Source organism: Canis lupus, chromosome 25, assembly GCF_011100685.1.
Source record: "Canis lupus familiaris isolate Mischka breed German Shepherd chromosome 25, alternate assembly UU_Cfam_GSD_1.0, whole genome shotgun sequence".
Classification (NCBI taxonomy): Eukaryota; Metazoa; Chordata; class Mammalia; order Carnivora; family Canidae; genus Canis; species Canis lupus.
The window spans coordinates 24435416-24450186 of NC_049246.1; the positions used below are offsets into that span (position 1 = coordinate 24435416).

Here is a 14771-nt window from a genome sequence, read left to right on the forward strand (position 1 = left end):
AGGACATCTTCCTTAGCCATTTGTCTATCAATGGACACTTAGACTGTTTCCATATCTTGGCTGTTACAAATAATGTTGTAATAAGTACAGAGGTGCATGTATCTTTTTGAATTGGTGTTTTCATTTTCTTTGTGTAAATACCTAGTAGTAGAATTATTAGATCATATGGAATTTCCATATTTAATTTTGAGAACCTCCATACTGTTTTCCACTCCCCATTTACATTTCCCCATCATCAATTTTCTTGATGTTAGTGATAAGAGAATCTTAGAAGTGACAAAATAGGCTCAATACATGGCATCCAAAAGTGTTTCTGCTGCTTACAGTCCAAGATACCTTGCATTGCACCATCACTGTCCACACCTATAGGCTGCCACCGTTGGGCACTATGGCAGTGGAAGGCATCAGATATGTAGAATTTTCAATGACCAAAGGTTTGCTGTGTACCATAACTCTCAAGTTCTATTCAGAATTTTTCCTCTTTTCTGGAGAGTCCACAATTATTTTTTTAAAAAAGATTTGATTTATTCATTCATTAGAGACACAGAGAGTTAGAGAAGCAGAGACATAGGCAGAGGGAGAAGCAGGCTCCATGCAGGGAGCCCAATATGGGACTCGATCCTGGGACTCCAGGATCACACCCTGAGCCAAAGGCACATTTAACTGCTAAGCCACCCAGGCATATCAGAAGACCATATATATATATTTTAAATTAGATCTGATAAGGAATAATTGACAGGATGAAGTATTTCCCTGGAGGCTTTCAATCCCTCATATTAAGAGGGATATTGGGCAGCCCCGGTGGTGCAGTGGTTTAGCGCCGCCTGCAGCCCAGGGTGTGATCCTGGAGACCCGGGATCGAGTCCCACATCAGGCTCCTTGCATAGAGCCTGCTTCTCCCTCTGCCTGTGTCTCTGCCTCTCTCTCTCTCTCTCTCATAAATAAATAAATAAATAAATAAATAAATAAATAAATCTTTAAAAAAAGGAGGGATATTAATCCCTCATATTAATCTTTCTTGGATTAATTAATTTTGACATTTAAATATTTTGACAAAATAACGAAGGACTACTATAGTAAAACAGTAGTTATGTGTTATTTATATTTAGTCAATAACCATAAAGTCCTATTCAGGGGCCAAAATTGACCTTTCTGTTCTTAGTTTCTTCAGCCTTTATAAAATGCCTACTATTCTACTATGTTTTCGTATTTCTAAGTTTTAAGGCTATATAAGCATTCATTCACCCATTTTTTCCAATAATGCAATTCAAACCTCTATCCTTGACCAATGTATTTAATACTCCTTTACATAAAGAATTGGTACTCCTGTCATGAATGGTAAATGTAGTTTTAAAAATGTAACCTGGCCCTAGTCCTGACTCAGACAGTTTTCAAGATGAAACAAGTTGCTGATCCCTTTCCATTGTTCTATGCAAGGGTTGTAGAGATGATTGCCTTAGACAAGGCCAGTGGGGCCACTCACCCAGGCCACCCTTTAGAGGGTCCTTGTATCATAAACACCATTCAGTTCCAAGGAAATGCATTTCTACTTTTCTTGCCCTGTATCCATGAAGCAAAGGCTCCAGTGTCCTAATTCCATGAAGACTTGGAGATTGTGTCACTGTCAATGTCAGAGACAGACACTGCTTTGAAATGTGGGATAGAAATAGGTAGAGCAAAAATAAATTAATTTGCCAAATTTTTTCTACCAAACAACAATAACACAATATTTTCTTGTAAAGTAGTGCTGAGTGTCTATATTCCTGCTTTTCCTTGTTGCCAAGGACTGGATTGTTTCCCCAAATTCATGTGTTGAAGCCTTAACCCTAATGTGACAGTATTTAAGGAAGCAGTTAAGTTTCAGTGAGGTCATATGGGTGGGTCCTCATCAAATACGATTAGTGTTTTTTAAGACGAGATACCAGATTTATCCCTCTCTTCCTCTTTCTCCCTCTGCATGGGCTCAGAGGAAAGGCCATGAAGATTGCAGCAAGAAAGCAGCTATCTGCAAGCTGGGAAGAGAGTCCTCAGTAGAAATCAAACTTTACTGGATGTTGATCTGGGAATTCTAGCCTTCAGAAATGGGAGAAATACATTTCTATTGTTAAGTCACCCAGTCTATATTTCTTGTGGCAGCCCAAGCAGACTGATACATTGTGTTCTAATTCTTGGATCTGGAGGTGGTCATAAATTACTGAGGTATGCACAACAATCGTACACAGTATCTGAATAGCCTTTACAGTGTTAAATAATTTATAGTTCTTGAAAAAAACCATCCAGTTGAAACATGTGAAGCATGACATTGATTCTTTTTTCCCCAGTTTTACTGAAATGTAATTGAAAAATAAAACTATATTTTTAAAGTGTACAACACGATGATTTGATATATGTATACATTATGAAGTGATGACCACAACCAAGTTAATTAACATTTCTATCATCTCACATAGTTTTCTTATTTGCTTTACTTGGTGGGGATGCTCAACATTTACTTAGTAGATTTCAAGCATATAACACAGTATTGTTATTTTTATTTATTTATTTTTAAATATTTTCTTTATTTATTCATGAGAGAGACACACAGAGAGAGGCACAGACACAGGCAGAGAGAGAAGCAGGCTCCATGCAGGGAGCCCGACGTGGGACTTGATCCTGGATCTCCAGGATCACACCCTGGGGTGAAGGCAGGCACCAAACCCCTGAGCCACCCAGGCTGCCCCACAGTATTGTTATTAACTGTAATCCCACCATGTTACATATTAGATCCTCAGAACACATTCATTTTCTAACTGAAGGTTTGTACCCTTAAACCACTGTCTACTCATTTCCTTTACACTATAGCATTCTACTCTCTGTTTCTGTGAGTTCAACTTTTGGCTTTTGATTCCACATATAAGTGATACTTACTTGTACAGTATTGGTCTTTCTCATGACATTGATTCTTTACATTGGCTGCTAGATAGACATTGAACATTTCAGTTGTGAATGGTTTTCTTTTTATAAAAATATTTAATAAGATATAATTACATTTTCAAAAGTTACATTAAAATTTTGTTTTTTCTTTATATCTTCTGGTTTAAATTTTGTTACTGATTATAAGTTTTATTTTGCCTTCTAATTTTATTAGCAATAATCGCGCCTTGGATAAACCTCATTGACTACAATACTGCCACTGCGCAAAGCTTATTTTGCCTTCTAATTTTAATACATCATTTTGATTATTTTAGGGAAAAAATAAGAAACATAAAAAATAGTCTTACCTTATTTACCTTTAAATTTTTTTTATACTTTGAAAACAATATTCTATTTTTCACTTCTTTAGACCAGAGGTCAGCAAACTAGGACCTGTGGGTCAAATCTGGTCTGCCATTTGTTTTTATATAAGGCTTTATTGGGACACATTCATGCCCCTATTTTTATGTATCGTCTATGGCTATTATCAAGGTGCAACATCAGAGTTGAGTAATTGCTACAAATACCTGAAAGCCAAAAGTAATTACTATCTGGCCCTTTACCGGTAAAGTTTGCTAGCTCCTGCTTTAGATCATTGAAAATGTGTACAATTTGAATCATGATAAAATAAATTAAAGTAGGATTAAAAACCAAAAGCAATAAGAGAGAGAAACTTTTCAAATTAATGTTCCAAATTTAAATAACCAGAAGCTAGGAAAGTGAGGGGACTTCTGTACAGCACTGCTCACATAAAATTTGTAAGCAAGACATTACAAATTATTTAAAGAAGACTGAAGGAAAATGAGCAAGGGACATTATTCACATGAAATCCACACTGAAATTGGTTGGTTAGAGTTCCTGCAATAACAGATTCTCATTAAATGAAGCTGTAGTCACTGATCAAAACAGTGAAAATGAAAGACAAAATTACTCATATCGAATTCATATTTCAGAGACAGCAAATATAATTCTGGCATACTTGTTAAAAGTTGAAGAAAAATGCATTCATAAAATCTGCAAATTGGATAAAAAGTTGAAAACTTTGGAACTTTACTCTGTTTATTGGATGATGATTCTGGAAAATGGCTGTCATATCCTGACACAAATGAGAATGTTTCTAGCAAAGCACAATCTGATTTAAATCAATGATTACAGTTTTCCATTGGATAAACGTGGCAGAAAATTTATATTTCATATTTTCATAGACTTTTTTTTTTGGAGCAGCTTTAGGTTCACAGCAAAATTGAGTGGAAAATGCAGAGATTTCCCATCTCCTTCCTGTCCATATGCACGCACAGCCTCTCCCATTATCAACTTCCCCTACCAGAATGCTGCTCTTTGTTACGATTGATGAACCTGCACTGACACCTCATTATCATTCAGAGTCCATAGTTTACATCTGGGTTCACTGTCAGTGTTGTACATTCTGTAGGTTCAGACACAGGTATAATGACGTACCCATCATTAGGTATCGTACAGCATAGTTTCACTGATCTAAAATTCCTCTGTGCTTCACATATTTCATTTTAAACCCCAAATCTTTCAAATTGGGAAAGAAACTTATATTCTAAGTTCAAAGACAAAGTATCCTGTTACTATCATTATATATTTCTCAACCAATGTTCATAAATGGTTTGGGGCAATAATGATATTTGCTATTGGAAACATATCCTTGATTAAAAGAAAATGAAATGATAAAGTGGCAAAAAATAAAATGTAACCAAGATAAATGCCAACCAAATGGAAAATAGTTAAATGAATTATGCATAGGATATTATGCAATATGAGCATGTATTATTAAGGAATAATTAAGCTATAAAAAGAATGTGAAATGCCATAAGCACATAAAATCAACAAATACTAAATAAATGAACAAAAGGACTAAGTAAGTGACAAACAATTGATATTTTTCAACAAAGAAGTAAATGTAGAACAGAATACATATTGTTATAATGTTCTTAAAAGAATATTAAAGATGATATCATGTGTTTAATTTTTAAACAAAGTACAATGATGCTTATGCAACAATGTTTTTGTTCACTTTATTGAGGTATAATTGATAAAATTGTAAGATATTTAAAGGGTACATTGCAATGATTTGATAAATGTATACATTGCTAAGGAATTCCTCTCATCTAGTTAATTAACACATCCATCAATTTACACATTTATATATATATGTTATACACACATATACATTTTTTTGGTGAGAACAAACAAGTTCTACTCTCTTAACAAATTTCGATGACATAATACAATGTTATTAATTATAGTCACCATGTTCTATATCAGATCATCAGGCCTTATTCGTCTTATAACTAAGTTTGTACCCTTTTATCAACCTCTCCTTAATATTTATATAAACATGAAACATTTGGGGATTTGGTAGAAATGATTTCCAAGTTTGTTAATGAATGGCTAAATATGTAATATGAATAAAAACAATGAAAATAATAAAAAATGCAACTCCCCTTTTGGATGGAGAATCCAAATTAGATCGCTCATTTATTGGATAAGGAAGTGAGAGAAGAAAATACATAAAAAAGTAAATATTACTCAGTTTAACTGGATTTCAAAAGTTATGTTGAGAAGCTCCTCAAATAAAAATAAAATTGTGATTTTTAGTAGAAAATGAATTTAACTTCGAGTGTCCGTTTTGCTTGTTATTATTAATCATATTAGGAAAAGATAATGACCACCAAAAATACAAAAGTGATGTGCTTGGATACTTCAATTTTTAAAAGGCTTATAAACTTAAAAAAGCCCCAAACTCTGGAGAAAACTTTGGAGAAATTGCAAGAAGCTGCATGTTAAATATGCAACAAATGTGACATCTTATTAAAATAGAAGGAAATTGCAACTAGAGATAAAAATATTTCCTAACTATGCAGAAAAATATTCATGTACAAATATTTCCAAAACTAATTTCTATGAAGAATATTTTCTAGTCATTAGAAAGCAAGCTATCGTTTCAATTGGAGAAAGATTGGAATAAATAGAGCAGCACACGGCTGTTTTCAGTTCTCTTTATAATATTCCAGTACTGACAATTTTAAAAGAAAAAGAACCTAAGAAATATTGTATGGCTCTAAATACTGCTTTAAAATACTTTGAAAATCTGATAAAAGCAATAGAGATTTATATCTTGGAATTAAATTATTTTGTAATGGTTTTGTGTTAATCATTTATCATCAGCGTTCCTATTATAATGTTCAAATATGATTTGTTAATTTCATATTCCATTTTGAATCTAAGGATTGCTTTAAATTTTTATTAACAATTCCAGGGGCATCTGGGTGGCTCAGTGGTTGAGTGTCTGTCTTTGGCTCAGGTGGTGATCTAGGGGTCCTGGGATCGAGTCTCACATCAGGCTTCTCTGCAGGGGGCCTGCTTCTTCCTCTGCTTATGTCTCTGCCTCTCTCTCTGTGTCTCTCATGACTAAATAAATAAAACCTTAAAAAACAAACAAACAAAAAACGATTCCAGTTCCCACTGCCTCAGCAGAACAAAGTTTCTCCATATTAATATGAATAAAAAACTATCTAAGAACCACAAGGACTAAAGAAAGGTTATCTGATTTGGCTGCTGATAGAAACTAGCTATGTGGAAACTTTAATTACACCAAATAATTAGTGAATTTGCAGAAATTTTGTGAGATAAATCTAGAATTTTAAAATGAATTATGTTATTTCCGTGTTTTATTATTCACCCAAACATTGTTGGCCCATCAATGGAACACCTAGATGTGCACAATAAAAATTAAATTCAGTTTTCTTTGATATTTTGCCAACTTTCAGTTTTATACACATATTTCTCAATTTTACTAGGAAGATATATTTGTTAAAAAGGGGGGAATAGAACATATTAAGTATTTTATTTAACAGCTCGTTAGCTTGCTATAAAACTTCAATATTTAGACATGTGGTATGTGAACCTCCATTTGTCCCCTGCTTTCGTGGCGAGGGGCCATCCTGCTGGCCTCCTCTTTATGGGCTAATCTAAGGACCACTGGATGAGATGAAATGTAGAAGTATGTTGACAACGGATGAGGTGATGAGCTAGTGTCTTTCGTTTAGCCTTTTCCCTGCTGTTGCTACATTTCAAATGGATCTTTCGTTGCTGTTCCTAGGAAGGGAGGATATTGCTGCATGCTCCAACTGCTCAGTATTTTCTTCCTAATCTGATGCTTTTTGCTTTCTTGACTGAAAAAGATGTTTTGGTTTTGAATGAACTCACCTAAGTTGGCTGGCTCTGTCGAAAAGCCAAAGAAATTTATTTTTGGATTTTTCCTACGTGCTTCCAAGGAGGGATAAATGTCTTAGCATCTAGGAGAATCAGCAGGTTGTCACAACCCAGACCTATTAAATTTAATGATTTATTGTAACAATGTCTATGCTATTATATTCAAGAAGTTATTACATATCTTATACGCCAAAGTTGTTAAAAATAACAAAGGACTATTATCTTGAGTGTGGGAAACAAAATCATTTTTTAAAATGTGATTAATGCTGTGAGCTTGGACCTTTTACGTACATGTGGTAAGCAGTATTCCATGGGAACTTTCTCAGCATGTGTCCAACGATGTAAACAAAAAGTTAAAATACAGCTTACACTCTCCCTGGCATTCATTAGCATAGCCAAGAAAGCAGGAACTAACCACATTTTACATAAAAAGACTTTAGAAATCTGTGTCTACTTACATTAGCATTATTCAATCTGTGGGTGCCAACTAGATGCATAGAAACGATTTATTTATAGGCCTATCACCAAAATGTGTTCTTCATTAATTCATATTTTTCCCAGCTCACATTACTTCTTGAACCCATCCAGGTGGTTTTTAAATGCTGTGGGTAATTTAAAACTGAGCGAATTCATGCACACCCTGTTTTTTAGTGCTTAAGAACAATCGAATGGAAATGTCCTTACCACTCATTTGATATTTTGTCAATTCGTTTGCGTTTAATTAACCTGAGGAATAACACAACTATGAGCTTGGCTGGACTTTTTGAGTTAAGATCCACATTGGGAAAGAAATAAACCTTGAACATCTTGCCAAAGATATTTAGAAATACATTTCTCACAAGATTAAAGCTGAAAATCCAAAGTAACTGCAGTTTATTCTGACAGTACAGTTCAGTGAAACTGTGTTATATTGAACATTTCCTTATATATAACATTCGTTAAAATAGAAAGGGCCTCATCTAAAGCCTTGTAAAGTGACGTTTCCTCCATATAATTTTTTCCTGTATGTAATGTTCAAAAGTGTAGTGCCTTGGAAAACATTACAAAGGACTTTCCTTGTCGATCTGTGCTTGTTGTTAAATTTATTTTGGGCTGTCCTTCTGGTTAGCATTTCATAGCTCTTCATAGATTCAGTCAATATATAATAGAAAAACAGCCCCCAGAGTTTGCCTTTTAATACTGTGAAGCAGCAGGAGAAAGTTTAGGTTCTTGGCTGAAGGTCCTTCTTGAGCAATACTTTGGTTCTGATAAAGCTTTGGTCCTGTCCTTTCATTTTTTCCAGGGACTTGTGTCACCTATGCTGGTCTAGCAGCGAAAAGGATGCATGGAAGTGACCTGAGCATGAGAAAAATCTTGTTCATAAATTCCAGTGACTCTGTTTTGGAGAGCAACTTTCCCTCTATGTTGTATTTCTATATTGCGTTATATAGCCAAAGCCTCTACTGAGAAAAACGTAACTGATTTGTGTCCCATGGTACAATTTCTCAATATCCATTATTCTTCAGCCTAGCATGTGATTCCATTAGATGATTAAAACATTTTTCTACATTATGCTTTGAATTTTCCAGTAACAGATTTCAAATGTGTAGTATGTACGTACATATGTACAATGGAATTTGTGCAGACATAATCTATCCTCTGTTGCTGTATTATTTAGTGGTTTATTTTATTTTATTTATTTTTTCAAAGATTTTATTTATTTATTCATGAGAGACACAAAGAGAGGCAGAGACACGGCAGAGGGAGAAGCAGGCTCCCTGTGGGGAGCCCAATTCGGACTTGATCCCAGGACCCCGGGATCATGACCTGAGCCGAAGGCAGATGCTCAACCGCTGAGCCATCCAGGTGCCCCTCATGGTTTATTTTAAGCAAATGTTAATCCAAAAGTGCCTTCTTGTGCATTCACTCATTCATTTATTCCAAAACATTTTTGAGTCCCTACTGTGTTCAATGTTAGACAGTAGGCATAAAAGTGACACTGTCTTGATCTGCCTGAGTTTTCAGACAATTAACAGGGGCATATAATAGCACGTGAAGAGGGTTAACAACCGTGGATGTACCAGGTGCTATGGGGACAGACCGTAGGGTGATCTGAGCTACTTAAAGGAGCCCACGAAAGGCTTTACTGAGGTGGAAGGGGGCTGGGGGTGGGGAGTGGTGGAGTGTAGGTGAGTGTGATGGGTGGCATTTCATCTGACACCTGAGAGATGATCAGGAAAAGCTAAGGGAGGGGATACATTGAAGGTTGAAAAGATTCTCGATAGAGTGAATGGCAACTTGCAAAGGCTCAGAAGCCAGAGAGAATGTGGTGTATTCAAAGAACCAAAAGTTTGAGGCCAAGGTGAGGGGCAAGGGGTGAACATGATGCCAGATTGCATGTCTCTTCTCGGCATAATTTAGGCAGAGCAAACGGTAACTAATGTAAACCATCATAAAATCTACATCTGCTAAGGAAATTATGGAATAGGTTTTATATTTAGCAGCACTACTGCATATTCAGACTTATTGTATATGCAACCTTGCCGAACCTGAAATCTAGACATTCTCAGGGCAGAAGAGATTTAAGTGTGACTTTTATTTGATAATCTGGATGCTGGAAGGATTTTGCCCCTGCTGAACATCTGTGCCATTGAGTCTAGGTGGGGGATGTAGACATAGACACACATTTGGAGACTGAAAAGATGCCTGCAAGGTAATAGCTCCAAGTCTGCCACAGTCCACTTGTGTTGTTCTCCACGCTTCTGGGCTGACCTCAGCCCCCTCCTGCCTGGTGACAGAGCTCCCACTGGGTTCCACTGTGAGGAGGGGAAGGGGGTCACTCAGAAGTCCTGTGCTTCCTTGGTTCCCCCAGCTGGAAAGCGGTGAAAGAGAGAACAGAATCCAGGTTTTATTTTTCTCCCTTTTTTAAAATTACTTATTTATTAATTATTTTCTTCGAAGTTAGTTATTTTTACTATGAATTCTTTTTTCTCGAAAATGATCTATAATCCAACTGCCCAAAGACCCCTGTTGACATTTAAAAAAAAGGTTAATGGTGATAAAAGCAAACGTTTTCTAAGTTTAAACAATACATAAAGTCATAAACAAAAGAAAAAGCTTGTGTTCTTGCCCTAAATGTTCCCAGTCTGTCTTTCCATAGGCTTCACCGTTCACAGCTTTCTTGTATATACTTCTAGGACTTGTTCCTTTCTCTGTCCAGATAGCTCTGTGGCAGACAACTGTGATGTGCCAGATGCCCTTTCAGGCTAAAAGGCATCCCTCGCTTGCAGGGAGGGCTGCTGGCAGAGAGCATGTGGTGGTTGCCGGAGGTGGGGCTGGGGTTGAGAGAAGAGAAACTGGGGGGAGGTGGTCAAAGGTAGAAACTTCCTGGGGCACTTGGGTGGCTCAGCTGGTTAAGTGTCTGACTCTTGATTTCAGCTCAGGTCTGGCTTTCAGGGTTGTGAGTTCAAGCCCTGCGTTGGGCTCCTGGTTGGGGGTGGAGCCTACTGAAAAAAAAAAAAAAAGGCAGAACCTTCCTGTTCTATGATGAGTAAGTCATAGGGATGTAATGTGCAGTGTGGACTAAAGTTAATGATATTGTAATTGTTTATTTGCAAGTTGCTAAAAGAGTAAATCCTAAAAGTTTTCATCGTAAGAAAATAATTGCTACTATATGAGGTCATGGATGTTAACTAGACTTATTGTGGTGATCATTTTGCAACAAATAAATATATCAAATCATTATGGTGTACACCTTAAACTAATACAATGTTATATGTCAATGATACCTCAATAAAATGAAAAAAAGGGGGGGGAACTAACAGTACAATGAGAGGAATCAAAAAGGAAATTTTATAGGTTATATTTTTCCTTAAATTAAATGTCTCAAAATGGATATGTAATCAGTAATTAAACTGCAATTTGGAGATCTTGCAGGTTGGATTACCGGGGAAGCTGACTCTAAAACAGAGTCGCATGTAGTATGTTTATTCACGTGTGCCCTTAAGAGCAGCACCCATAGGAGAGAGGGGAAGAAAGCTAGGCTTTGATGCAGTTCCGATAAAAGGCCTTGGAGGATCCTGTGGGAGTTCTGGAGCTGCCTGGTCTCCACCAGCATCACCCCATGAGGCTGGGCCTTTATATCCTGGTGCTGGATGCAGACCCTGGGTGAGCTGTCTCCCCTTGCTACCAACGGCAGAAAAGGAAGAGTTCCAGAGAGGAGAGCCATGATGGCAGTTCTGGGGGTGTCCACAGTGGGGGTGTCCTTGAACACAATGATGTTGGAGACAGTGGCAAAAAAAGGATGGCCGCTGTGGACTGTGGCAAGGAGAGAGAGCAGTGGGATCTCACCCGTGGTGACCTCAAGGCTCTCTCTGAGAGAGCTTGCCAGGAAGTTCTGCTGGCAAGACTGCAGCAGCAGACACACGAGGCAACTGAAAATAACAACAACAAACACAGAGAATTTCTGTCGAGGGCTTTCACGAGCTGGGCATTAATAGGCATCCTTGGAACTCCATCCTTGCACCAAGTCTTCTTGGTGGTCAGTACTATTATTATTGCTGTATTACCAATTTGGAAACTGAGGCTCAGAACTACTAAGAAACTTATTCAAAGTCATAAAACAAACAGCCAATTTGGAAATTAGACATTGAAACATCCAGTGGGTTTATGTAGAGTCACTTTGGGAACAACATCTTGTGAATAGTTGCCTAAAGAGGAGGGGGTAAGAGAGACGCCTGAGGATGACATTTACTTGCAGGAGGTTAAGAATTCACAGCTTACAGGGAGGAAAGGAATGGGTGGGGGGGGAGGGCTTTGTGAAAGCCTATGTTTTCCTTTTTTTCAAGTCATTTGTGCTGTATGGGTCTTCGAATGTATTCCAAGTCATTTTGGATCTAGGGTTGACTTTGTCAAGATGAGTCACGTACATGGTCTGATATGAGGATCTGCTTGCCTCCAAAGATCTTTATCACTGCCTGACAGAGTCTGAAATTCCAGTATTAAACATTCATTCCTTTGAATGTTGAAGAGTTTTTATTTTACAGAAATCTTTCTTAAAATATAAATGTCCCTTTGAAGGATAAATATAAGTCCTTTGGAGTGATGGCAAATATAGGTCACTGTATCCTGAAAATGTTTCCAGAGTATGGAAGGTTACACCTGTAATAGAAAGGGATAGAGAGGGATCCCTGGGTGGCGCAGCGGTTTGATGCCTGCCTTTGGCCCAGGGCGCGATCCTGGAGACCCGGGATCAAATCCCACATTGGGCTCCTGGTGCATGGAGCCTGCTTCTCCCTCTGCCTATGTCTCTGCCTCTCTCTCTCTCTGTATGACTATCATAAGTAAATAAAATAAAAAAAAAAAAGAAAGGGATAGAGAAATGTGGAAAACCGAGAAGATATTAGTGAAAAGATATTAGTGAAAAATTGCTTCTTGAAGTCCTTGAATTTATTTGTGACATCCTGAAGACATAGCCTCATAAAATTACACTCATTAATATATGTAAATTTTCTTATATGGGTTCTTTTATTACACATGTTTTATTTTTTAGAATGTTGACTGGTTATTTAAAAACAGCTGATTATTTAAAAAATCATTGTTAACCATTACTAGTATATAAGTACTTTTCTGAAACTGTTTTATGTTGCAGATGATGGAGAAAAGAGAGCTTGTTTTAAAATTTATCTAAATAGCACTATTACATCACAGTGGAGAAAAGAGTATAACATCATAAAGTAAATTATCTATTTTTAAGACAATCAAACATACTTTCAGATGTGGTTGTAGTGATTGTATACCCACAGTTAGGGCAGTTAATGTTTGAGACTGATGTTGCATTTTCAACCACATTCAATGGATCAGAGTTTATTATTTTCTTCTCCTGCTGTATTTATTACTCTGTCAAGTTTTGGTTCAAATTAAGTTTCTACAGCACGGATAAGTATAAACACTAAACACCCGGTGCGTCAGAAGCTTCTCTTCTAGGATAATTAAGATGTGCAAATAAAATTATTTATAAAAGAATTATGGCCTAATTAAAAATACTGCATAATAAACATATAAGGCGCAGAGTATTTGCAGAGGCAAAAAAGTGCATTTTTGTATTAGCCTGTGGGTTTTATTTTTTATTTTTATTTTTATTTTTTTAGCCTGTGGGTTTTATAAGAGGTAGTGAGAAATCAGGGCTGTAATAACTGAGACTTTGAGTTTCTCCTTCTGTAAAGAATGTAGGTTAGGGGGGCACCTGGGTGGCTCAGCCGGTTAAGCATTGGACACTTGATTTCAGTGCAGGTCATCATGATCTCAGGATCATGAGATTGAGCACTGGGTGTGGAGCCTGCTTAAGATTTTCTTTCTCTCCCTCTCCCTCTGCCCCTTCCCGACCCCTCTCCCACCTCCGACCCCCACTTGCATGTGCCCACACGCTCTCTTTCTCTCTCTAAAAAAAAAACCCCAAACTGTAGACTAGTAATACCTTCTGTATACCCCTCAGGATTGTTGTCAGAATCAAAACAAATTGTGTATGTGAAAGCCTTTCTAAGTTTCATGGGTGAGATACTGCAAAGTTTGTTCAGAAACATTGGGTGGGGGAGACAAACGCTTGGCGTGATCGTCACCTCTGTTTATATGTCAGGAAACTCTGAGGTTAAGTGGATGGAGTGTGGCCTGTCTGGGGGGTCCACAAAGCCCTTGGAATGTGATTTCATTACAGTGTCAATGCACAGTTTTCTGAGTAGTGGGTCCATATTTTTAATCCAGAACCTCAGTCCTTTGAAACTATGAAGTGTTAGGACAGCTGTCTGGAGGTATTTTCTGTATATTTTTCCAAATGAACTGAGTAGGAAAAACAGTTTCGCAGACTGTCTTGCTTTGTGGAAATTTAATCAATTCTTAGAGTTTATGGAGCACAGCTTAAGGTCGAAAGCACGTGGCTCTATTCGGAACACTGGTTCCTCATCAGAGTCTTACCTATTAAGGCTTAATTAATTGATACATTTTAGAATTGACTTGCAATTCCAAATAATGTGCTAATTTTATGTCAGGGCATGAAATATCACAAAGATAATTTGCATGGCATTTTGGGATATGCCACATGGAGTTTGGATGTGTCTATATGGATATCGGTTAAAAAATTGTTTCATTTTCTTTGCATAATTACAATTAAGTAAAATACAATGAATCAAAGGGGTAAATACTGAATTTACAAGACTTTTATAAGTAAAATATTTTCAAACAATTTTAATGAGAAACTGAGCTTGCTTTTATCAGCTTTAATGCTTGAAATGACTACATGAAGTGTTTGATCAAAACCTGTAAATGATGATCTCTTCAGTTTTTAAAATTTTTCTCATTAATGAGAAACTTAATTCAAGATAATTAATTAATTAATTAATTACTTAATTTTAAATATTGTATTTACTTGTTTATGAGAGACACAGGGAGAGAGGCAGAGACATGAGCAGAGGAGAAGCAGGCTCCCCTAGGGGAGCCTGATGCGAGACTTAATCCCAGGATCCTGGGATCACGATGTGAGCCAAAAGCAGACACTCAACCACTGAGCCACCCAGGCATCCCTCAAGATAATTTTTTAAATGACT

General features: G+C 36.9%; 1 protein-coding gene and 1 pseudogene across 10 annotated transcripts in view; one reads left to right on the plus strand and one right to left on the minus strand.

Annotated features, from left to right (window-relative positions):
- Positions 1 to 14771, plus strand: part of LOC119877537 — a 410753-nt gene that overhangs the window by 141371 nt on the left and 254611 nt on the right. For 3 of the 10 annotated variants that reach the window (XR_005378584.1, XR_005378579.1, XM_038573609.1), the window contains exon 6: positions 8477 to 8742. The exons of 5 other annotated variants lie outside the window; for them this stretch is intronic. Coding sequence is in view for 1 of the 5 variants with exons in the window: in XM_038573609.1 (XP_038429537.1) it covers positions 8477 to 8528 (52 nt within the window). In the remaining 4 variants the exon portion in view is untranslated. Of the gene's footprint in view, positions 1 to 1967; positions 2200 to 8476; positions 8743 to 14771 lie in introns of those variants that run through there. 2 more of the 10 variants (XR_005378571.1, XR_005378581.1) reach the window with 2 other exon arrangements.
- LOC119866011 lies at positions 3017 to 3184 on the minus strand (annotated as a pseudogene).